Source organism: Pteropus vampyrus, unplaced genomic scaffold (assembly GCF_000151845.1).
Source record: "Pteropus vampyrus isolate Shadow unplaced genomic scaffold, Pvam_2.0 Scaffold100, whole genome shotgun sequence".
Classification (NCBI taxonomy): domain Eukaryota; kingdom Metazoa; phylum Chordata; class Mammalia; order Chiroptera; family Pteropodidae; genus Pteropus; species Pteropus vampyrus.
In genome coordinates, this window is record NW_011888881.1 from 2,140,871 (window position 1) to 2,162,805 (window position 21,935).

Here is a 21,935-nt window from a genome sequence, read left to right on the forward strand (position 1 = left end):
AACAGGAGGACCCGTCACTTTACACAGAATTTATTTTAGGACTACACTGTCGCTATAGGTTAAAATTTAATTTAATTTAATTTGTACATAGACAGTTCTGGAAACCACAGACGACGTGGCCTCAGGTCAGGCACAGTAACCGAGGTCGCGACGCTCAGGCCTGAGCGGACACCAGCCTGCTCATGCCGGAGAAGAAGGATCTCTCCCGCTCGCTCATCGCTTCGAAATGCAGCGGCCTCCGGCAGAAGTTGCACTCGGCCGACGAGTGCGGCTTCAGCTCCAGCCCCACTCGCTTCCACGTGGCCAGCAGGTTCTCTGAGGACAGACAGTTTTTAAAAATTAAAAGTAACGTCTACCCCAGAGAAAAGGAAATGCGCGTCTGTCCACCCAAAGGCCTGAATGTGGATGTCCGCAGCAGGGCCAGTAACAGTCAAAAAGGGCAAGCAAGCTAATCGCCCATCCGTTGATGAACAAACAAGTGTGGGCCGTCGGCTGGTGACACAGAAATGAGTGCTGATCACGTGACGGCAGGCTGCGCCTCGAGGACGCCGCTGTGAGGTCAGCGGGGCACAGAAGAGCGCAGGCTGCGCGGCTCCCGCGGGGAAATGTAAAGTACAGCAAATCCCCAGAGACAGAGTGGACTGCGGGCGCCAGGGGGCGGGGAAGGGAAAACGGGAGTGGCTGCTGATGGCCATGGGTGTTCTCTTTGGGGGTGACAACACGTCCTAGAATCAGACAGTGGGGACAGCCACACGTCACGCACAGCGTCCTCTCATCCACGGTGTTACCTTTCATGCTGTCAGTTACCTAGTCAACCATGGCCTGAAAGTCTTAAGTGGAAAATTCCAAAAATCAACCATTCATAGTTTTAAACTGCACTCCATCCGAAGCAGCCTGTACGACCCCCACTCTCGTCAGAAGGGGGTAGGTGCGGGGCTGGGTCAGGGCCACCCTGGAGGCCAGGGCAGACACCCGGCTTTGGGGGCCTGGCTCTCCTGGCCTGCGACGGCCTCACCGACAGCCCTGGGCGGGTGAGCAGGGCCCCTCCGAGCTCCCAAAATGACTCTGCACCCTCCGGCAGCGGATCGAACTGAATGTCCTTGGGAGTTTTGTACCATCTGAGAACATTCTCAGGTGCTTGGAGAAGAAAAAGGCAAACTCCAATGGCCCTGAATTCACGTATAAACACCACGAGGACGGCTCCTCCCGAGTCCCCGGTGTGGGGGCGGCGGGCACTCACCCAGGAAGTAGCTCATCATCTGGGGCGTGTGGTGCGGGGTGGGGGCGATGCGCAGGAGCTCCTCCCCCCGGGGCACCGTGGGGTGATTGATGGCCTGGACGTAGATGTTATGTCTGCTCATTAGCTCGTCACAGACGTTGGTGTTTTTAGCAGCATCTGCGACCTGAGTTTGGTGACAACAGAAGGTAAGCTCAGAACGGGATGGGCTACCTCCTGCGGAGAGTATGACACACACAGTGGCCGTGAGGCTCAGGCTGGAGCAGCACGCGCCAGCGTGGGGGATGTTGGTGGCTTCCCCACCCCCAAGGCTCGCGTGGGCAGAGCACGGTTCTGAGACCGCAGCTGACACCACATGGTCCTCAAAGCCAGGTATGTGTCTACCCCGGGGACAAAGGCAGCTTTGGTGACACTACCTTTATTACACTAGTGCAATGGTGACACCGACAGGGTCATCATGTGCAGAAGAAAAGGCAAGACCTATTTCAAAATCAACCAAATAGGAAGCCACACTTGAAAGCTAGCTCAGCTCAGGCTTCCGGAGTTTTCCAGACACGAGCTCCGTGTTCCCCGCTGAGGTGGCGCTCTGGAGCGGGAACTCCGCCCCGCCCGCTCCGTTCAAAGGCTTCACTCACTGTGAAGCCGGCCAAAGGTGGACACACAGCAGGGCCGCGGGCTCCCGCCCGCCCGACTTCAGGCCTGAAGTCTGTGAAGCGGGACGCCTCCCAGCGCATGCGTGTGCAGCCCCCGGCCGGGACCCCCGCAGGCCCTCACCCGGACCGGGATGATGTGGCTGGGGCAGTGCACGACCGGGAGGCCGGCGTCCATGAGCATCTGCCGCAGGAGCTTGACGTTGCGCTGGTGCTGGCGGCGCAGTGCCCGGCCCTCGGCACTCTTCAGCACCCGCACGGACTCCAGGGCCCCGGCCAGCAGCATGGGCGGCAGGGACGTGGTGAAGATGAAGCCGGCTGCGTACGACCGCACCGTGTCCACCAGGGAGCGGGTGCTGGCGATGTAGCCTCCGACACAGCCGAAGGCTTTGCCTGCGGGGAGATGGCGCTTACTGCCGCAGCAGCCCCACTGCGCGCAGTGAGGTGCCGAGGTGGGGGCGACGCAGAGCGCCTGCTCTCCGCGGCCGGGGCTGCCGGGGCTGCGGGGAGCGATGCCGCACACCTTGGAAACGGGAACGCACGGAGGAAGCTTGCCAAAGGGTCTTGCCCAACGCCACATGGCCAAGCTGATGTCTGGCCAAGACCAAAACGTAGGTCTACGGACACCCGAGTGACCTGTCCCGGTGTTCCTGGACCTCGGGACCTCTCGTCCCAGCTGCCATTCCCGCCCAGGCTGCCACGTGCCAGCGGGCCCGGCACCGCTCCCACGCCCTCTACTGTGTGCTCTCTGGGACGGGCTGGGTGTGCTGCCCGCACTGTCCCTGCACCCTGAGCATGCCTCTGGAAGCTGGAATGTCACTCAGCTAAGACATCGCACCTTCCTGCTGTGACCGGTGTTATTTCCTATTGTAAACACCATAACCTAACACTCTGTACACACAACGCTCTGATAATCAGCATTTGCCAGATAAATACAAAACCTGTTAGGGTTGATTTAGGGCCAGGCTCATTTTCCAATTCTCTTAAGTCCCTTTATATAATCAGTATCTCAAGTTTCAGGATTAGTGGATCTAGAAGAGTCCTCCAAAATCTTAACATTTTGTCTGTAACTAATATTCTTGTTGAAGCCCCACGCAGGGCTGGGTTGGTATAAGCTCCTACAGTGGAAAATTCCTCCAACTCCTTCTCCCTCAGTGACGATGCCCCCAGGAGGGCTCCAACCCGGGAGCCCCAGCTCTGGTCCAACGTCCAACAGAGCTGGAGGACGCCCTTTCCGGCCTGCCCTGCCTCTACCAAGTGCAGGCTGCGGCTGGCGTTTTAGTAACTGCTACGTGGCTCGCCCGCTGCCTCACTAATTGAAATCCTCAATTTTGCACAACTTACATTTTTATCTCTTTAGTGTCTCACGAGCAAAGAAAAGTTTACCTTCTCCACAAAGCCCGAGGTAGGTCCTATTGTTATCGCTGTTACACTGATTAAGACACTGAGGGCAGACTGGCTGAGTAGCGGCCAAGGTTGCTCAGCCAGCGAGCCATGCAGGCAGCACCCACGCCCCGCAGGCGCCGTGGCTCCCGAGTCCGGCTCCCACGGGCAGGCACAGAGCTCGGCGCGTCACAGCGCCTGAACCAGCAGGCCCTGCCTGCCGCGCTGGGGGTCCAGCACTGGAACCCCTGTTCTGGATACAGGGGGACAACCTGAGGCGCAGAGAGGGAAGGCCGATGCCAGTGAACGGAGCTAGAGCCACGGCTATGTCTGAAGGAGCTCAGATGCCAGCACGTGGTGTTTCTACATGTCAGGCTAACTTTTACTTCGATTCGAGGGATTCTGAGCTGTGCCACCACTCACTGAGAAATACAGACTCACCCCAAAAGTGGCCTGGGCTTTACACGCGCCTCACCTGCTCTCGGTTAGGCCACTTAGTCCTTGGCCTTGTTAGGACAACACAATTTAGGTGAAGATTACAGAATGTGCAGCGTCTACATACCAAGCGTTCCAGAAATGATGTCCATTTTTGCCATGACTCCGTCCCGATCGCCAATCCCTCCGCCTCGGGCCCCGTACAGCCCCACCGCGTGGACCTCATCCACGAAGGTGATCGCTCCGAACTCGTGGGCCACATCGCACAGCTCTTCCAGCGGGCACACAGCCCCTAAGGAAAGACCACAGACGACGCTAAGTGCCTGACACTGCAGAGATTTGTTTTGGTCAACGTCAGAACAAAATGACTTACATTCTAGGGTATTATTTTTATTACTGGGGAAAAAGTGACCTTCCTCCAGTTTCTGGATTATCCTGGGGTCTCAGAGCCTAGTAAAAGCCAGAGTAGAAAATCTACATTTTCCCAAATCTACACAACGTCCAACAATTACAAAATCCTGGCGGAAGGTTAAAAGAAATTGCAGAAACAAAATAAAATGCACTTTTAAAGAGCTGAAGCCCAGTTTTTCGTTTAAAGTTTCAAAGTGGCCGCTCTTCAGACTTACCGTCCATGGAGTGGACAGTCTCGAACGCTACGATCTTGGGGACCGCAGGGCTTGACCTCTGCAGCAGCTCCCTGAGGTGGCCGGCATCGTTGTGGCGGAAGACAAACTTCGGCACGCGGCTGTTCCGAATCCCCTGGATCATGGAGGCGTGGTTCCCAGAATCGGAGTAGATCTCACAGCCTAGCACACAGAAGTGTTATTTATGGCCATGTGCACCAAAGACAAACTACTTCCCAGACAGTCAGGGACAACAGACTTGGCTCCAAATGCCGCCTTTGCCCAGTAGTTCCTTGACGCCACGTGCCAGTTTCTTCCTGGCAAAATAACTAGTGCTGCTCCTTTGAGAAGGCCCATGGCGTAGAATAACGCTGCAGCCGGCAATTAATCTGCTTTTAAATCTGGCTGCCTCACGCCCAACTCCATCACAAGATAACTACAAATGATTAAGAGAATTTTCCACAGAGTTTTCTTAGCATTCAAACATCTGAAGCAATCAGCTAAGGACAAGCCCTTCGACGCAGATTCAGCACTGGCGCCACTTTCTCTGGAGCTTGTAATGAGCGGGCGGCACTCACGCTCAATTCAGGAACCAGCGTTCCCAGATGGCTGCACTGCTTCTGAGCGTTTCTGGTAAGCCTTGTCACTGATATTTTCGTTACAGTAATCCCCCCGTTATCTGCCACGGACACGCTCCAAGACCCTCACTGGATACCTGAAACCGTGGACAGTACCAAAACCTGTATAAATGTTTCTCCTACACATAGCTACCTGTGATAAAGTTTACAAATCAGGCAATTTTACAGATAGATCGGTTCTTATCAAAGGTCTCAGACACCTCGGTGTACATTTGTTTTTAGGTCAAGAATGTTCATCTTTTCATTTAATGGAAGCCCTGTGCAGCTTCTCCTCGGCATACCTGGACTGTCAGCATCTCCACTCTTGTGCTTCGGGGCCGTCGTTAAGTAAACGAAGGGTGACTTGAACACAAGCACCGCGATACCGTGACAGCTGATCTGATGACCCAGATGGCTAATGAGTGACTAACGGGTGCGGCGCGTGGATACGCTGGACAGAGAGATGGGTCAAGTCCCGGGACAGGACAGAGTCCATCGCCCTACTTAATGTGGTGTGCCATTTAAAACTAACAATTTCTGGAATTTTCCATTTGGTATTTTTGGACCACAGCTGACCTCTGGTCACTGAAACCACAGAAAGCAGGAAACAGGGAACTGTGCAGCACCAAGGAACCCCAAAGCTCTCAGGCCCTCACCCGGCATCATCTTCGCCAGAGTGAAGAGGGTCGAGTCGTTGGCCACGAAGCACGAGGAGAACAGGAGCGCGGCGTCTTTCCCGTGGAGGTCGGCCAGCTCCCGCTCCAGGTCCACGTGGAATTTACTCGTCCCAGAAATATTTCTGGTCCCACCTGCTCCAGCACCATGCTGCCTCAAAGTGTCCCTTAAAAAAAAAAAAAAAAGGCAGAAAATAAGTCTCGTGGTGTGAACGCTACGTGAGCCGTCCCTCCCTGAGGACCCAGGACATGGAAGCCTCTGCTGATCCAGGACATCTCACTGTGAAGCCTGGGGCCAGTGGCTTCAACCGACTTCAGCTTCAGACTAGACAGGAGAAGGTCGCGACATAGAGTCGTAACACTCCGAGGCATCGCCAGGAGCAACCTCACCTGGGTGCTCAGTATTAGCTGAGTTATCTTAAGGTTTCTTTCTCTGACACGCCCCACTCTCTCCAACAACAAGACATCACTCTCTTGTGGGACAGCTTGCGAACCAGTCACTTAACATCAGGCCGTATCTGTTACACCTCAGAGGGGCCCTCTTCATCAGCTTCCCTGGAGACTTTGGCAAGCAACTCCCCCAAGTGTCCCAGCCACGTCCTGAGGGACGTGAGGAATGAAGTCTACCATCCTTTTGAATGTCTTTTTGAAGCAGCTTTGTCTCCAGTGCTGCTGGATTTGTCTCTCTCCAGCCGCAGCCATAGCAAAGCTGCCTGGCGTCACCCGCCACGCTCACTGTGGCGTGGCGGGAAGTGGACAGACAGGTGGTCAGGGAACCCAGAAACGCGAACCCTCACACATAAAGAGGCTCCACCGACGACGCATACGTTCGTTTCTCTAAAAGTCACCTGCGGCTACATCTAAAAGCGAAGAACCGTAATTCGCACGGCGCACTCTCGCTGCTGAGTACCCCCCGTAGGAGATGCAGCCCTGTGAGCCATCCGTGCGTCCCCCGCGTCGCGTCACTGGAGCGTGGAAGTGCAGGGCTACTCACATGACGGCCCCACACACCCGGGGGTGGCGACTCATTCCCAGGTAGTCATTGCTGCACCAGACTGACACCTGCTTCTTGGTGATGAGAGAGTCGGAGTAGTCGTCCGCCATGGGGAAGAGGTGTGCCCTCCGGTTCACAGTTTTGAAAACTCGATAGGTATGGTCATTTTTTTTCTCATCAATTTTCTTCTCAAAGAAATGATCATACTGAAAAGTGGAAACGGCTAAAAACCAAACAAAAGACGCGACAGTCTGCTGGTTAAGCAGCACATCTGGGCTTCGGCGACACACCTGGGTCCCCACCCCAGCCCGGTTGCTTAGCAGCGGGAGATTCTGGGCAAATTAATGAGACCTTGATCTGGGCAAGTTACTGCAGGTCCTCATCTTGAGACTGTGCATGTCAAGGGTTTAGCACAGGCCCCGTGTGGGGACGGTAGGTGCTGAGAGAAGGCAGGGTACCAGCAGGCGCTGCATTTACGACGGCCCAGAACACCTGCTGGCATCAGGAAGGGACATGGCCTTCCATCCATGCCTCGGTGCGAGTTTACGTTTAACCTGATGTACGTTTAAGTTATAACCTCTCTCCTGCATCAGGCAAGTAACAACGAGACGTACATTTTGGCAAGTTGTCCTGCAGAAGATGGGACACTCTTTCCGGCCTCTGCTTCCGCACGATGTCCTGGAAGCTCTTCAGCAGTCCGCCTGGCTCCCCTCCGTCGGCCTTCACGCTAGCCACCGCGGGGCACGCCGCGCTCTGGGCGACCTCTGCAATCAAAGTGGCAGGAGGCAAAGGGGCCGACAGTCTGTCTGCAGTCCACGGCACCTTCCAGACACGCTGTCACAAACGGCTGACACGAAAAGCCGATCGTGACCCAAGTGAGCTGTCACTGAGTGCATGAAGCTTGTCGTCCTCCCTTTCAGTCACTGTAACAGCCAGAGTCAGAGCTGCTGCGCAGCTTTCGTGAACATTCGAGTCCAAAGCTGTCCAGCGGGCTGGCTGGCATGCCTTCCGCGCCCTACCACCCCGACCCTAATCTCAGTTTTCTTCACAGAAAACAAACACGTCCTCTCTGCGAGGGCTGTTTTCAGGGACCGTGGGTGCTCCATGGACACAGCCACAGTGGGGATTAGAGCGGCCACTCAATAACCATCGGTGAGACACTCAGCCTGGGAGTCCCCAGACCATCGCCTGCTGCAGTCACACTTTCTCTTTTATCCCAACAGATGCTGGGAAAGAACCACAGGGGAGCTGCGAACAGCTTAAGCCCACAGGGTGTTTTCAGAAATGAAGCAGTTACTGTAAGAGCTGGACACCTCCCACACACCAGAAAGTCCCACGTTGTGCAACAGGTGCTGACTATTCAGTGACCTTCCTCATTGGCTCTAGAGGAGGAAGGCGTTCACACAAATGCCACCCGAGTAACGGCTGTGCACAAATCTAAGGGTCCAGAGGACCGCAAGGACGTTGTCACGCGCGCCCCCGGCCCGTGCCGCTGTTTACCTCTCCTCACGGCGTGCATCTCCTGCACATCCTCCTGGAGCTCCAGGCTGGCTCTGCGGAAGACGCTGCTGCCCCCCTGGCTCATCTGGGCTGCCAGGAAAGGACACTTGCTTGCGGTGCCCTGGCTCGTGGCAGGGGAGGGGTGTCCAGAGGGGGGCTGCGTGCCCTCCGAAGCCTGCCGGGGTCCGTCCAGGGCCAGGGGACCCTCGCCCTGCGCAGTTTTGGCCTCTGGGGGCAAACGGAAAGACTGAAGCATCAGATCTGGTTGCACAGCACGCAGGAAAACCTCGTTTCTCTATTGTCCGAAAGACGGACTTTATACTTACTCTCCCCCCCAATCTAGACACAAGTTTTTATCAGGTTCTGCTATTTTAGCAAGTTTTCTCATCTGCCTCACTAGAAACACTGCTCCTCTGAAGTTAACAGACACAGTCCAGCCACCTCTGAAACCCGTAGCATTTCTCACTTATATATCCGAAAAGTAGTTATTTTATAGTTTCAGACAGCCCAGGGGATTTGAGTTGGATTATTTCCAGTAAATCTATCCCAAGTACATTCAGCAGGTTTCATGAGAGAACACGTTCTCAAAGGTAAATGGAAGTGTTCATACAATTTTTTTCTTTGCTATTGTTTTCCGAATGGATTCTTTTAAAAAAGATTTGTATTAAAATATAGTTTCAGGCGTATACCACGTTTATTCAAATAAACAGATTCGTGGCAAAGAAACCTGCTGCTGTTTCTTAATACATACACTACTGGTTTTCTTCTCAACAGAAGAAATTAGGCTAAAAGTTAAGGTCTTTAGATTGTTATCTGATAGAGTTCAAGTTATTAGTCTGCTGAGGGAAACCCACAGGGGTATCCCGTGCACACGGCACAGACTCGACACAGCCACAGCGGGCCGGTAATCACACTGCTAGTTACAATGACTGCCCTCTCCGCTTGAGCGAATTCATCCACATTCCTTCTAGAAAAGTCTTTCTTCATCATTCTGGAGAACTCTGGTGAGTCACAGGCCAGCCTATCCTACGACTTGGGTAAGGTATTATGACACACTTTTTATTAAAATCTCTTATAAAGGAAAGTCAAAAATTGCTTTGACATTCACTTCATTCAACACACACAGTCATTGTAGGTCTAGAAGAACAAAAGAGAGTCCTATCATTCACAATGTAACCACTGCAGACATCTTGGTACATTATCTTTTTTTCCCCACGTACAGGTTTTAAAAAGGTTTTTCTTAATTCAGTAGATGCCTGTTTACTCTGCTCTTTCACTAGGAAGGTCTGCCTAAGCTAGCAAATAGTTTCTGATATCATTTGTGATGGTTACATGGTAGTCTATCAAGTGGACAAGCCATGTTACTCAACTGCTCCATTACTACTGGGGACAGATTGTTCACTAAAAATATAACTTCTGAACAAGGGTAAGAGGAAATGAAATCCTACAAAGGACTAAATCCTTTTCACTTAAGGAAAAACATTCCTTTCTTACAAGACCACACCCAGAGAACACACCTAACAGAGCCTACCAGGTAAATTATTCTCTAGGATTAAGTGGAATCTGAAAAGCTCCATTCTCTCCTGGCAAATGCAGACCAGAGCTGAATCCACCTTTAATGTCTTTATTAAAAACTAAAAACTTGTATACAAAATAAAGATACCGGGGTTAAACAAGCTTACTTTAACAAATTCTGTATGATTTCGCTTCTATGAGGTTCCTAGAGTAGTCAAATCCATGGGGACAGACAGTAGCATGGTAGCTGCCAGGGGCTGGGGGAGGGAGATGGGGAATTACGGGGCAAAGTTTCAGTTTTGCAAGAAGAAAAGTGTTCTGGAGACAGACGGTGGTGATGGCTGCATGACGTGAATGCACTTAACACCACTGAACTGCACACCTAAAAATGGCTGAGATGGTAAAGTTTATGTTATATGCATTTTACCACAATAAAAAAATAAGTTTAAAAAGAAGGAAAAAAAAAAAATCACAACTTTAAAAGCCAAAAGCTTCCACTAATGACACTCACTCTCATTGGCCGGAGGGGTTTCTTTGATCTGCTGGCAGCACACTGCTGAAGTAGACAGGGACCGAGGGGCTGGCTTGGCCCCAACTTCCATCATCTTAGGGCAGTTCTGGGCATAGAACAACAGAGATTTGCCTGCCTTCTGCAGAAAGGCCTGTGGCACTCGGGATAAGAACGGACAGCGGCGAACAATAGTCTCCATGTCTTGGCCGGGAGGTGCACTGATCCTGCAGAAAGATGACGAGTGACATCAACACTTGTTAATAATCGGGCGAATACTAATGCAAAGCCACTGGGTTCCGGTGTCACCTGCAGTTTATAGCGAGGGGACGCTGGGATACTCACGAGTCTCACTCGAACACATCTAAGGACAGCACTGATATGGAACCAACTTGGGAGTGGTGACCGCACCCCACCCAGGTCACCAGCTTCTCCTTCAATTCCCAGCTCTACGCAAAAGCACCGCACAGTGATTCCATCAAATGAAATACTGATGATTAATATCCCAAAGGGTGGGACAAGGAGGGACAAGTTGAGAACAGGTTTGGGAGGTCAGAGGCTCTTGGGGGGAAGATGCACAATGCAGATACACCTTAGCACACACCCAGGTGGCGAAGCGAGGCTCGCCAAGAAGCCACTGTCCATCCAGGCAGAGAGGACTCTTCCGGACTGTGAGCTCCTCCTGGTCCCCTCTCCCAAACCCCAGGAAGGCATCCAGCCGGGCCCTGGGTCCCCGAGGCGAGGATTTCCCCGGGGAACTGGGCATAACTGAGACGGGAAGGGAGCATGAGGGCAAGGGTACGAGGGGAAACGCCGTCGGGGCGAACTGCGGAGGGGCGGGGGCTTCAAGATCCAGGACGTTGGGACTGGCGGAAGGTGGGGGGCGGGGGTCAGAGGGCTAGAGAACGGGAGGCGGGTATGAGGAGGAAATCCTAAAGCGGCCTGTCGAACGGGGAAGTCCGGAGGGGTCCGAGTTGGGGAAACGGAGGCGGCCGAGCTGGCAAAAGGTCTGGGAGAAGGACTTTGACCCCGAGGCGGCAGGTGACCGGGGCGGTGGGGGATGGGGTCCCAATGGCGGGGAGAGCGGGCGGGCGGGACACGCGGGGGCCCAGGGCGCGGGCCCTCACCTGCGCCGGGAACTCTGTGGAGGCGGCGGCGGCGGCGGCGGCGACCGGTAGCCAAGCCGACGAGTCGAACCAGGCGGTTGCCCTTGCCCACGAGAAGCCTCAGGCCACAGGCGCCGACGTCCTAATATACAACGGGAGGGACCGCTGCGCATGCGCCGTGGGCGCCGGCTCCTCCGCGCAGGCGCGCCGCGCCCCGGGAGGCAGAGCCGGCGTGGGCTCCGTGGGAGCGGGAGCGGGAGCGGGAGCGGCCCGGCGCGACCCGGCTTCTCGGGGGTCGCCCGCCGGGAGACGTGGGGCCCGCCGGTGGACCGCGCTTCCCCTCGTACCCCTGGCCGCAGGCTCCCTCCTGTCTCAGTTATGCCCGGTTCCCCGGGGAAATCCTCGCCTCGGGGACCCAGGGCCCGGCTGGATGCCTTCCTGGGGTTTGGGAGAGGGGACCAGGAGCAGGTCAGAGGCTAGCAGAGTCCTCTCTGCCTGGGTGGATGACAGTGACTTCCTCCCGCATCTCCTTGCCGCTTCACCACTAACTACCGTGCTTCAGAACCCTGGGTCCCCATTGTGGGACATAAGAGGGCAGCGTGTGAGGGGAAATGCCACCAAGGCCTACGGTGGGGGGTGGTTGTTATAGGGCGGTAAAAACGGGTGTCTAGGACAGAGTGGAGGCAGGGGAAACGAGGGGTTTCGACCGAGGTCTTAAGCAGAATGCGCCCCTTCCTGGAGGAGGTGGAGCTGGGTTGCTCTAGGATGGAGTGGGGGGCTGGAGTGGCGGGGGGGGGGGTCCTCTCAGAAAGAGGAGCAGAAGTAGAAGGAGACCCAGCTGTAGCACTTTCTGGTACGAGATGAGGGGACTTACCCCGATGCACAGAAGGAACAGGATGAATGGAATCCAGCTCGGAGGACCAGGTTGGCGGGGGTGGGGGTGGGGCAGGAGAAGCACAGAGCCTGACACATAGTTAGGATGGGACACGTATGCGTTATTATTTTTACTTTCCACTGCGGGCTCTCCAGAGTCCCTTGCCAGCCACCCTGGGCACCAGCTGTGTCTCTGACTCCGTCTCAAAGTTGAGAATTGAGCCATGCCTCCTCTGAGCCTCCCTCTGACCACCCCTGTGGGGATGTGGATCTGGCCTCCTTGCTCCACACCCTTCCCACCTTAACTGGGCTGGGCTGGTCTGGGCTTGTGTCAAGCTCAGAGCTACCTTCCACTTGGAGAAAGAGCCATTCAGGTTGCTCCTTTCTCAGCTGGGCATTAATAAGAGGGACTGAGTCCAGAGTGATGGTGACCAAGGTGTATCCAGGTACTTCTCAATTCTCTAAGTCTCCAGCCAGCTGCAACAGGTAAAGTGAGTCATCACTTGCAGATAAGGCATCTGGGTCCGGAGCGGCACTGGGGACAGTCCAGGGGCCCAGGATTAGGACTTTGGCCTGGGAGTTCAAGGCCTAGCTCTGCCCCATCCTACTTAGGGGCTCAGGGCAGTGCCCATCAGCCCGAGGGGGTCAAGAAAAAGGTCAACACTTGGACTCAGACCCAAGTACAGCTAGTAGAAATGAGGTAAAGATGCTGTTGAACGCCCATCTCTGGGCCTCACTCTCCTTATCTGAGTGAAGGGATCATAATCCCTCCTCTGCCTGCCTCTCAGGGCTGTTTGACCAAAGGCAAAGCAGAGCAGAACTGGAATTTGGAGCTGGCCGTGGGTTCCAACCTGTCACTGAATCTCACTTGCCCTTGAGAGGGCCACAACCTCTCTGAGGCTTGGTTTTCTCATTGTCAAGCTCTCCCAGCCCTGCCACTTATGGTTGGCAGGAGGGTCAAGTGAAGTCATGGATTTCAGAGGCTTATTGTTTAAACCAACAAGTTTCCAGCCCTCTGGGAGTTTCCTGTTTAATTAAGGAAAAGGCGGGGAAGCAAAGCAAACTTACAGGGCTAATGAAAAAGGATGTTGTAAACAATCGCAGATGGAGGTGGTGGCTGTTACTCCAACAGACACTGGAGGAGGGGGATCCTAGCCACCAGGAAGCTTCCGGAGGAGAGGTGCTGGCTGGAAGGGTGGCTCTGCACGGGGCTGGGAGACTGGTGGGTGAAGCCTTGCGTGCGAAGGGCCCAGGCCTGTCCCGGGAAGCAGTGTGAGTCAACTGGGACAGCTGAGCTGCAGGGGTGCAGCTAGGACGTGGGCCAGGAGGTCAGTCTCAAAAGGTCATAAAAGCCACAGAGCTCCCAGTGTCAGGGCTCAAGACCACCACCAAGGCACTGGGCAAAATGCATACCCACGGGCCACACGCTCCAGTTTGGCAATCTGCATTTTAACCAGGCCTCTCTGCTGGCAATGTGGGGTGAGGTAACTTGGGGTCACATTTTGGGAAATGTTGCCTGAATGTTTCCACTTGGAGACCTTGAAGGGCAAGGACTAAAGCCTTGAGTCGTAATCCTAGCTCTGCCACTTTCTGACTCTGGGATTTGAGGCAAATTACCCCGCGCCCTAAGCTTCAGGTTTTGCGTCTGTGAGGTGGGAGTGCCCCCCCCCCCTCAGCGGCGAGTCTGGGTGGGCCCCATTCTGGCAGAGTTGGGATCCCTCTCCTGGCTTCGGCCTTCTTTCTCCCTTTTCCCCCCTCCCCCCTCCTTTCTTCTTCCCTCCAACCCTCCCCCGCTTTCCTCCCCCCCACTCCTGTCTCGCCTCCCTCCTTGGAGCTGCAGTACAAACTCATCACCCTGGGCTGGGGAGGCCAAGCTGCTGGAGTTCAGGCAAGGTCAGGTCCTATTCTGGGGATGACGCTGGGGCCCGGCCTTCCCCGCTGGCCCCAGGCTGCGTCATTGTCACCGACAGGGGCTGCTGCACACAGCAACTGCCTAGTGGTCAAGGCAAAAGGAAAATGTCAACTCCAGCCCTGAGACCCAGGAGCTGTTTCATTCAGTGCCCTTCCCTGAGGGGCCTTGGGCAAGCTTACTGCTTTCCTCTGGGCCTCAGTTTGCACCTCTGCCAACCAGGCAAGAAATCCTGCAGCCTTCCTCTCAAGGAGTCCCAGATGGACACAGGACAGTTTTAAAGATGCTTGTGCTCATTGTGGCCTTGGCCTTGGGCCAGCATCATTCCTTGGGGTCAGAGTCCCAGCTGTTACCAACCGTGTGATTATCAACCAAGGGGAGAGCCTTCATTTCTCTCTGGTCCTGGAGGCATTTAAAGGCCCAAGCAGCGCCCCTTCTGCCCAGGCATGGGGGAGCTGGCACGAGGGAAGGGCGGTGGGGGAGAGTGAGCGGGCTCAGGGCGGACAGGGGCAGCGGCGAGCAGGGGTGGCAGCAGCAGGCCCGCTCCCGTGTTGGCCTGGCACTGTGCTTACATGCGCAGCGGCCCCAGAGGTCGGTGTAACGATTAGCCCGTACACGGGGCGGAAGCTCAGAATGGTTAAGTGTCTTGCCCGCGGTGACACAGCTAGTGGGGAGCATGGCCGACCTGCCGGCCTTCCGCCTTCTAGTCTGGTGTCCACCGCAGGGAGTTGAAGCAGGAGGCATGAGGCTGGGGCTGCGTCAAGGATTTCAGGTCTAAGCAGAAGCGTTTCTCTACTGGGTGATGGGTCTCGTTTGGGTCGGCCGATGGGTGTGCCCAGCCTAGGAGCCAGCCAGCGCAACTTGTGGAAGTCACCCACTTCCACGAACTTCCAGGCAGCCAGCCACGGCCTCAGGGGCAAGAGTCCTCCCAGAACCCCTTCTCCCCTGCACCCGGGGCAGCGGAGGCAGCCTCCCGCCCTCCTCGTCCCTCCCTTGGGGGCCCAGAAGGAGGAAAGGAAGCCGTGGGAACTACAGGTTTTCTACCCTCCTCTCCAGAACTCATTGGCCTCCTGCCCTCTGCCAGTTCCCACAGCCATGCCACCCTTTCCCTGTAGTAATCGCCACTGCCTCATTGAATTCTGTCCCCGCCGTGGGCGTGATCCCAGATGCTTCCGTGCGGTTTCTTCTGTAACCCTCACATGCCCTGCGGAGGTGCTGGCGCAGCCCCACGCTCAGAGAGGGGCGGTAGACTCGTGCCTGTGTCCGCCTCCCAGATCCATCCTCTGTGTGCTCCGTGGCCTTCAGCAGTTGGCACAGCCTCTCTGAGCTTCAGTTTCCTCGTGCATAACAAGGGAGTAATACTTTCCGTGACCGTTAAACATTATGTGTCCACTTGGCGAGGCCACGGTGCCCACTGCTCGGTTAAACACTAGATGTTGCCGTGAAGGTATTTTGCATGTGTGATTAGCATCTACGATCGGTTGACTTTAAGCGAAGGAGATTTTCCTCGGTAACGTGTGTGGGCCTCGTATAGTCAGCCTCAGAGCTCTGAAGGCCTTCTGAGCAAAAACTGAAGGTCCCGGGAGGGGGACTTCCCCCACAAGCAGTAACAGAAATCTTGCCTGGGTGTCCAGCCTCCCACCCAGCCCTACAAACTTCAGGGCTGCCAGCCTCCACCGTCATGTGAGCCGATTCCTTAAAATAGATCAGTCTTCCTCTCCATATATACTGAAAAGTTGGTTCTGTTTCTCTAGAGAGCCCTGACTGATGCACTTACCCCATATAGGTTAACCCAAGGACTTGGTGAGACCCTCGGCCAGGCACCAGCACCTGGAAAGAGCACGCCCTCAGTGTTAGGTGGTGGCTTCAGATGGGGAAACTGAGGCTTGGACAAGGGACTTGTCCAAAGTTTCAGAGCTAGAGTCAGGATTTGAGCCAGGCCTGCCTTCTCTCTCAAAGTGTCTTTGCCCTGTCACCCACTCCTTGCCAGGATCCTTGGGTCAAGGTCTCCCAGCGGCCACTGGCGGCCCCCTCACTCCAGAGGTTCCCTTTGGATTTAAAGTCTTCAAGCCGCGGTGGGGGAGGTGAGGCCAGAAACACGTTGGAGCCCTGCTGGCGTTTGGTTAACGGGTTCTTGTGCAAGACCAGCGGGATTGTGACACGCCAAGCTTTATCAGCCCTAGAACTGCCCAGGACCTGCTGTGGCCTTCAGAGTCATTGTGAGTGATGGTTCCGCAGCAGCCCCTTTGCCTTGGGGACGCTTCCTCAGCCCGCTCCCCATGTCGCAGACCTAGCAGGTGTGCCTCTGTGCAGCACACACCTGGATGGGCAGCGGCCCAGAGGCCCACAATGGCCAGAGGGCAGAGGGCAGTGGGTGTCCTGGCCTCAGGGGCAGCCATATCTCAGCTCCAGCCCTTGTTACCACCAGGAACACAGCCTGGGGTGGTTAGCCCTTCCCAATTTTCAAGAAAAGCCTCACATCTAGATTTTTATGCGAGCACTGAATTCTTCTTATTTTTTATAACGAGGAAAGTTATTTATTTGAATAGAGAATACTCGCATATGGTAAAAATACAAATAGTATGACAGGGTAAACAAAGAAATTCCCTCCATCCGGGTCCTCCCCAAGACATAGTCATGTCTCCCAAGGTCTCATGGGTCCTTCCAGAAATATCCCTCTCATTCATTCATTCAACATTTATGTCGATCACCTACTATATGTCCAGGGCTGCTCTTGTAAAGTACACACCCCTGTGTTTGCTCCTTGTATTTTGTTCTTAATACTGTAGCTTGGAAAGAACCCCCTAACTGAACAGAGGGCGCTTCCTTTTCATGGCTGCGTACTACTCCGCTGCACTGCCGCTTGTGGTTCATGCGCCTAGCCCCTTACCAGCTCTTTGCTGGTTTCCAATATGTTACTCCTACAAACGCCCTTGAACAGCCCTCCTCACGTGAGGTGAGGGCTCCTGTGGGATATTTAGAAAGGAAAGCACTAGGTCAAAGGTCAAATCAAAGGTGGGTCCAACTTTGTTTTCCTCTCCTATTGAATTGCATGTGTTCTTATAAGCAGCCTCAGATCTTTGATGAAGAGCGGTAGCTCTCAGGGATGGATAAATAGCTTTATTCATTCAGCAAATACTTATCGTGCACCTACTGTTTCCCAGGTGTTGAACTAGTTTCCGGGATGGCAGCTGTCAACAAGGCAGACGTCCAGCTTTCTTGGAGTGGACTGTCTACTAGGAGAGACAGATGCATGGTACATACAAGCTCGTGAAAACACGTGATCTCATTCGAGCAACAGCTCGCACAGGTGGTTTACGTGACGAGAACTGGGACTGCTTTATTTGGGGACTGGGGAGGCCTCCTGAGGATAGGACATTCCAGGTGAGTCCCGAAGGACAAGAAGGAGTCCCCCAGGTGATGACTGGAGCTGGAGCAGGCCGGGCTGGGGAATCCACGCTCGCGGTCACCTCCAGCTCTGGCCACTATGCTTTATGATATGGGAAGGTGAAATATCACCCATCGTGCCCAGCACCAAGGAAGTGTTGGATACATCTCATTATATTGCTATTATTATGACTAAAATATGAGCAAGGTGGCCAGAGTGAGAAGGTGGAGCAAGTGGGCAGCACCCAGAAGATGGGCCCCAGGCTCTCTAGGCCTTCGAGGACCCTGGGGAGGGGGCGTCGGGAGGATCCGAAGGCCTCCAAGCCCTCCAGGCCTCACTGAAGTCCCAAAGGCTGGCGTAGCTGGTGGGAAGGGGTGTGGAGGCAGCAAAGGCAGTCTGAGCCCAACTGAGGGGGCCCTGAGGGCCAGCCGAGAGAGGGACCTTGTTCTGTTTGGGCTTGGGGTTGGGCGACAGCCCTGAAGTCTTGGGGCTCAGCCCCAGCTGAAAGGTTTAGGCAGGGTGACTGTGCCTGCCCCAGCCAGGGGGCCCTGGGGTGGGGGGAGGCAGCCATGACATTTACTCAACGTCCTGAGCCCGTCTGGCCCCATACAGCGGCCTAGTTGTGACACCAGCTCAGAGCTTCCCTCCAGCTAACGGCCACTGTCCCACCGGGCCCTCAGGTTCCCCTTTTCTGAGCCACCCACTTCGAGGTCTGTTGGGACTTTGTCTTCATTGCTCTGACCTGTGGAGGTTGGAGAGGTCAGCAGTTCTGGCGGCTCACAGGCAGTGCTCAGTGAGTGTCTGGAATGAATGAACAAACGAGCAAACGCACACACGCATGCATGAGTGAGTGAATGGAGCGCGTACGCACGTGAGGATTCTCTGTGCGCTGTGTGTGTGTGCAGTGTGGGGGTGGGTTCTCAGGCCTCAGAGATGAGGCCGATTGTGGGCAGGTTGAGTCAGCAAAGAGGCCAGTGTGGAAAGTGGTTGCTGGTCAGCCCACAGCCCAGAGAACCGGACCACTTACCAGGCACCCGGGGGCCCCGGGGAGATCTGTGAGTGTCCCCATCCTGAGCATCCTGCCACCGCACCTCCTTCCGTTCACGTTTAAGTTCACACCGGCCCCCCCAGGGGTCCATGCACCCTCCTCCATGCCTCCCCTGTGCTCACCCTCGGGCCAGCTGTCCCCAGCCTTGGGCCAGGTCTGTGGCCTGTGTGATCAGGACCACACGGAGGCCCCGTGGAGCTGAGCCGGGGGGCCTAAGGGACAGGCCACAGGGCAGGTGGCAAGACTTCCCCATCCCAGACCCCAAGCCCTCTCCTGGCCCTTCTCCCGCTGCCCTCTGTGGCCAGCACACAGGAAGACTGCAGAAGGCCTCCACTCATCTGGGGAGCTGCATTTGGAACAGAGTTTTCTCACAGCCTGCTCGCATCTGGGCAGAGAGAAAGCCGCTGGCAGCTCCGAAGCGACAGGTCAAGTTTAGGAGTTCTTAGGGCCAAGCTTCCGCCAGGGCAGCCTGCTGGTCATATTTGTGGGTGCACACACTGGACGTTTCTCAAACTTGCACATGGTCCCAGGCCCAGAGGTGCCAGAGTCACTAGCAGCCCCGTCTCCAAGCCAGGCAGCAACAGATACACGAACAGCCACACCTAGCCGCAGAGTCACGTCGTTACGAGCAAACACATGAGGACAGCCACAGCGCACCCGGGGTGCGACACCGCCGTACGTGGCGTCACATCCACGTGGGCTGAGCAGAGCGGGGTCACAGGATTGTGTATGCTGCCGCACCCCTCGTGCTTACCGCCACTCCCCCCACAAGTGCTCACGAGCCCCCTGGGATGGGACCTCACTGTCCCTTCCCCTCCCGCATCCCCAGTGAGGGCAGGCTGTGATGAGCGCTGACTGTCCCTCCCTCAGCCTGCCTCCTCCGTGGCAACTCTGCTCAAGGGTGTCCAGATGGGCCTGTATTCCTCTGAACGCATCCCAACTGACCAGCGTGGACCCAGGGAGCTGTTACAGGGCCTCAGTTTCTCCACCCGTTTAACAGGGGCATGAACCTTGTGGTTCCAAGTCTCTTCTGTCACTCATGATGGGGACAGCGACAATCTTGTGGCCCCTCTGGCACTTCTTGGGCCCTGGGCTCCTCGGAGCTGGGCTGTCTGCCCCGAGTCTCTACTTGAGCTCGTGGCCATAAGCCCCTTGCCAATGAATGGGCCCTTGGAGCAAAGGACAGCCCAGCTGTGCCTAAGGCCCCAAAGGGACCACTGAGGCAGGCCTGATGCTCGGCCATTGGCAGGGCCAGAGAGGGGGCTGCCCAGCTTGGAGACAGGGGGCCAGTGGGACTGACCCCGGGGGACCCGCCCAAGCCTTCTCCAAACAACAGTCGACAAAAAGAGCCTTGTAGAGGAGCTGCCTCCAACTCAGCCACAAGCTGAGGTGAGGGGGCACTCGGCCCGCCCGGGAGAGAGGAGAGACGGCCAAGGCCAAGGCAGCAGCCCCCCACTCTTCCCCCTGTTGTTCTCTGTCCTCCCGGACCCCTGAGCACTTGGGCAGCATGGGAACCACCCAGGCCCAGTCAGGGAAGCCATCCCGTCCACCGAGAGATCCGTACACTTTCTGAAGGGTGGCCGAGTGGTGGCTGCGTGCCAGGTGCAGTGTGGGGGCGTGGTGCGGGGGGCGCTTCGCAGGTGTTCTCTGACAAAAGCTGTTCTATTGTCAAGTGAGTTAGGAAAGCCTGTTGTGTAATCCAGCCGAGCTGAACAAAGGTGAACCTGGTTTGTGTTTGCGGGTTCTGGCAGAGCCTCGCACAGGCTGTGTGTTGCCAAAGCCCAGGGGTCCAGCGGGGAGGGGCCGATAGCGTGCGTGTCCCCAACTTCTCAGAGCCTCTGGTGGGGAGAGCGCTTGAGCCACACTGCGTGAGGGGCCCGGGACACTCCTGAGGGCTCTGCGCCCTGCCTGGGGTTCCGGACTCAGCAGAGCTCCTGAGAACCCGCATTTCTCTAAGTTCTCGGGGCTGCTGCTGGGACTACGCTGGACAAACCCCTCATATTGTTGCAGAGAAGCCCGAGAGAGCCCCTCTGAGCAAGGCTCTCCTGTGGCCCCCCTGCCATTCAGCAGAAGCCATGGAGCCCGCAAGGCTCACCCACCTAGATGACACCTCCTCCTCCCCATGCTCGTTTTTCTGTCCCTTAAACCCACCCCGCGAATAACCACCTTGGCTTGGGTTCGCAGTACCGTCCCATCTGCCCCGTAATGCTCCTTCCCCAGATCTCCTCCCTCCCGCTTCGTTCTCACCCCCAACCTTGCCCTTGTGGCCTTGCTCTTCTGAGAGGCCTCCCGCGGCCCTGCGTGCCAGCTCTGAGGCTGTGCCGCCAAAGTGTTCTTGGCTCCATCCCAGTGCTGAGCACAGCGCTCGGCAGAGGTGGGGAGGGGCCCTTAAATGAAGGGGGCCCAGAGCAGCCCTGGGGATGGGGAGCCTCCAGCAGGGCTGAAGCGTAGGCTTCCCAAGCCAGTCGGAGCGGCTGGGCGCCCTCAGGCCGGAGGGCGTGCAGCGAGGCTCCCTGCTCGATGCCATGGGTGGGGTGGGGTAGAGGGAGAGGGGCATGGGCAGGGGCGGTGGGGAGTGCCCCGTGGAAGGCTGGGCTCTGTCTCCGATTGCGTGAACCTTATCAGTGCCGACCTGCACCCTATCATTGAGATTCTCGGACACTCGGTCTTGTTGACACAGCTCCCCAGAGGTCATGGCAGTGCAGGTGAACTCAGTTCAGGGAGCTGCCCGCGGTGACCCTGACGAGTTCATAGCACGTTCTGTGCCCGGGGGTGACCCCAGTAAGCACCTGAGGGAAGGAGCCCAGGCCTGTCTAACTGCCAGGCGCAGGAGGAGTTAGGGGAGGGGTGGGGGTGTGGCAGACCCCCCCTCCCCCACTGACCTCCTCCTCTGGGAGGTGGGTGTGGCTGCCCAGAGTGGGCACTGGGGTCGCTGGGACCTGTCTGATTCTCTGTCCTGCCTCCCCTGACAGTGTCCGTGTGGGCTGCACCCTGCCCCCTGCTCTCCCGCATCACACCGAGGCCATGGGTTTGAGTAGCCTTGGGGGTGGGGGATGTGAACGTGTGTACGACGTCAGGGGTGGCCTTGCTCAGGGTTCCCAAGGAATCTTCCGATGAGCAAGGCTTTGACGTTGGAGTCCTCCTGCCCAGGGAGCTGACATTAGTCCCTAAGCCTTTCTCTGAATGGCTCTGCGTGGCAGGCGGGCTGCAGGCTGAGGCCCCCGGGTCACCTGTCCCGGCCCTCCTGGGTGTAACTGCTTGAGCGGTGTTTGGCTTGTCGTGTACTCGCACCTGCACACCTGTGTGCACACGTGAGGGTGTGGCACCTGCAGGAAAGGCCTGCCACGCTGAGCTCTCACACTCTTCCCCCACCTGCCCGTCTTTTTTGAGCTACAACTTACTGAATCTTACTGTGTGCCAGGCCTGTGGCTTAATCCTTGCAGCAACCTTATGCCCTAGGGGTGCATCCCTCCCC

At 56.2% G+C, this 21,935-nt stretch overlaps 1 protein-coding gene and 1 long non-coding RNA gene across 4 annotated transcripts in view; one reads left to right on the forward strand and one right to left on the reverse strand.

Moving 5' to 3' along the window:
* Positions 1–14: 14 nt before the first annotated feature.
* Positions 15–11,414, reverse strand: ALAS1 (5'-aminolevulinate synthase 1). 3 transcript variants are annotated; one of them, XM_023533312.1, is made up of 12 exons: positions 11,264–11,402; positions 10,741–10,904; positions 10,140–10,363; positions 8,114–8,341; positions 7,228–7,377; positions 6,614–6,836; positions 5,602–5,786; positions 4,332–4,511; positions 3,833–3,997; positions 2,012–2,280; positions 1,241–1,403; positions 15–315 (listed from the first exon to the last, which is right to left on the reverse strand). In XM_023533312.1, the coding sequence occupies exons 2-12, from the start codon at positions 10,848–10,850 to the stop codon at positions 155–157; spliced, it is 2,058 nt and encodes a 685-aa protein (XP_023389080.1). In that variant the 5' UTR covers positions 10,851–10,904; positions 11,264–11,402; the 3' UTR covers positions 15–154. The 3 variants fall into 3 exon arrangements, with proteins under 3 accessions (XP_023389080.1, XP_023389078.1, XP_023389079.1); XM_023533310.1 differs by lacking the exon at positions 15–315 and adding an exon at positions 322–725 and having other exon boundaries at positions 11,264–11,404; XM_023533311.1 differs by lacking the exons at positions 15–315; positions 10,741–10,904 and adding an exon at positions 322–725 and having other exon boundaries at positions 11,264–11,414.
* Positions 11,081–21,935, forward strand: part of LOC111742742 — a 13,434-nt gene continuing 2,579 nt past the window's right edge. Inside the window, exons 1-2 of the long non-coding RNA XR_002781452.1 lie at positions 11,081–11,177; positions 17,189–17,408. This is a non-coding gene — a long non-coding RNA (uncharacterized LOC111742742). The remainder of the gene's footprint in view (positions 11,178–17,188; positions 17,409–21,935) is intronic.

Bases quoted from the DNA above. Each gene is read 5' to 3' on its own strand.
- ALAS1 (XM_023533310.1), bottom strand. From the start codon at position 10,850: ATGCCTTCCTGGGGTTTGGGAGAGGGGACCAGGAGGAGCTCACAGTCC. The intron at 2,281-3,832 runs GTATGTAGACGC...ATCTCCCCGCAG, and splicing joins CATCATTTCTGGAACGCTTG to GCAAAGCCTTCGGCTGTGTC. The intron at 1,404-2,011 runs GTGAGGGCCTGC...CACCAAACTCAG, and splicing joins GCCACATCATCCCGGTCCGG to GTCGCAGATGCTGCTAAAAA.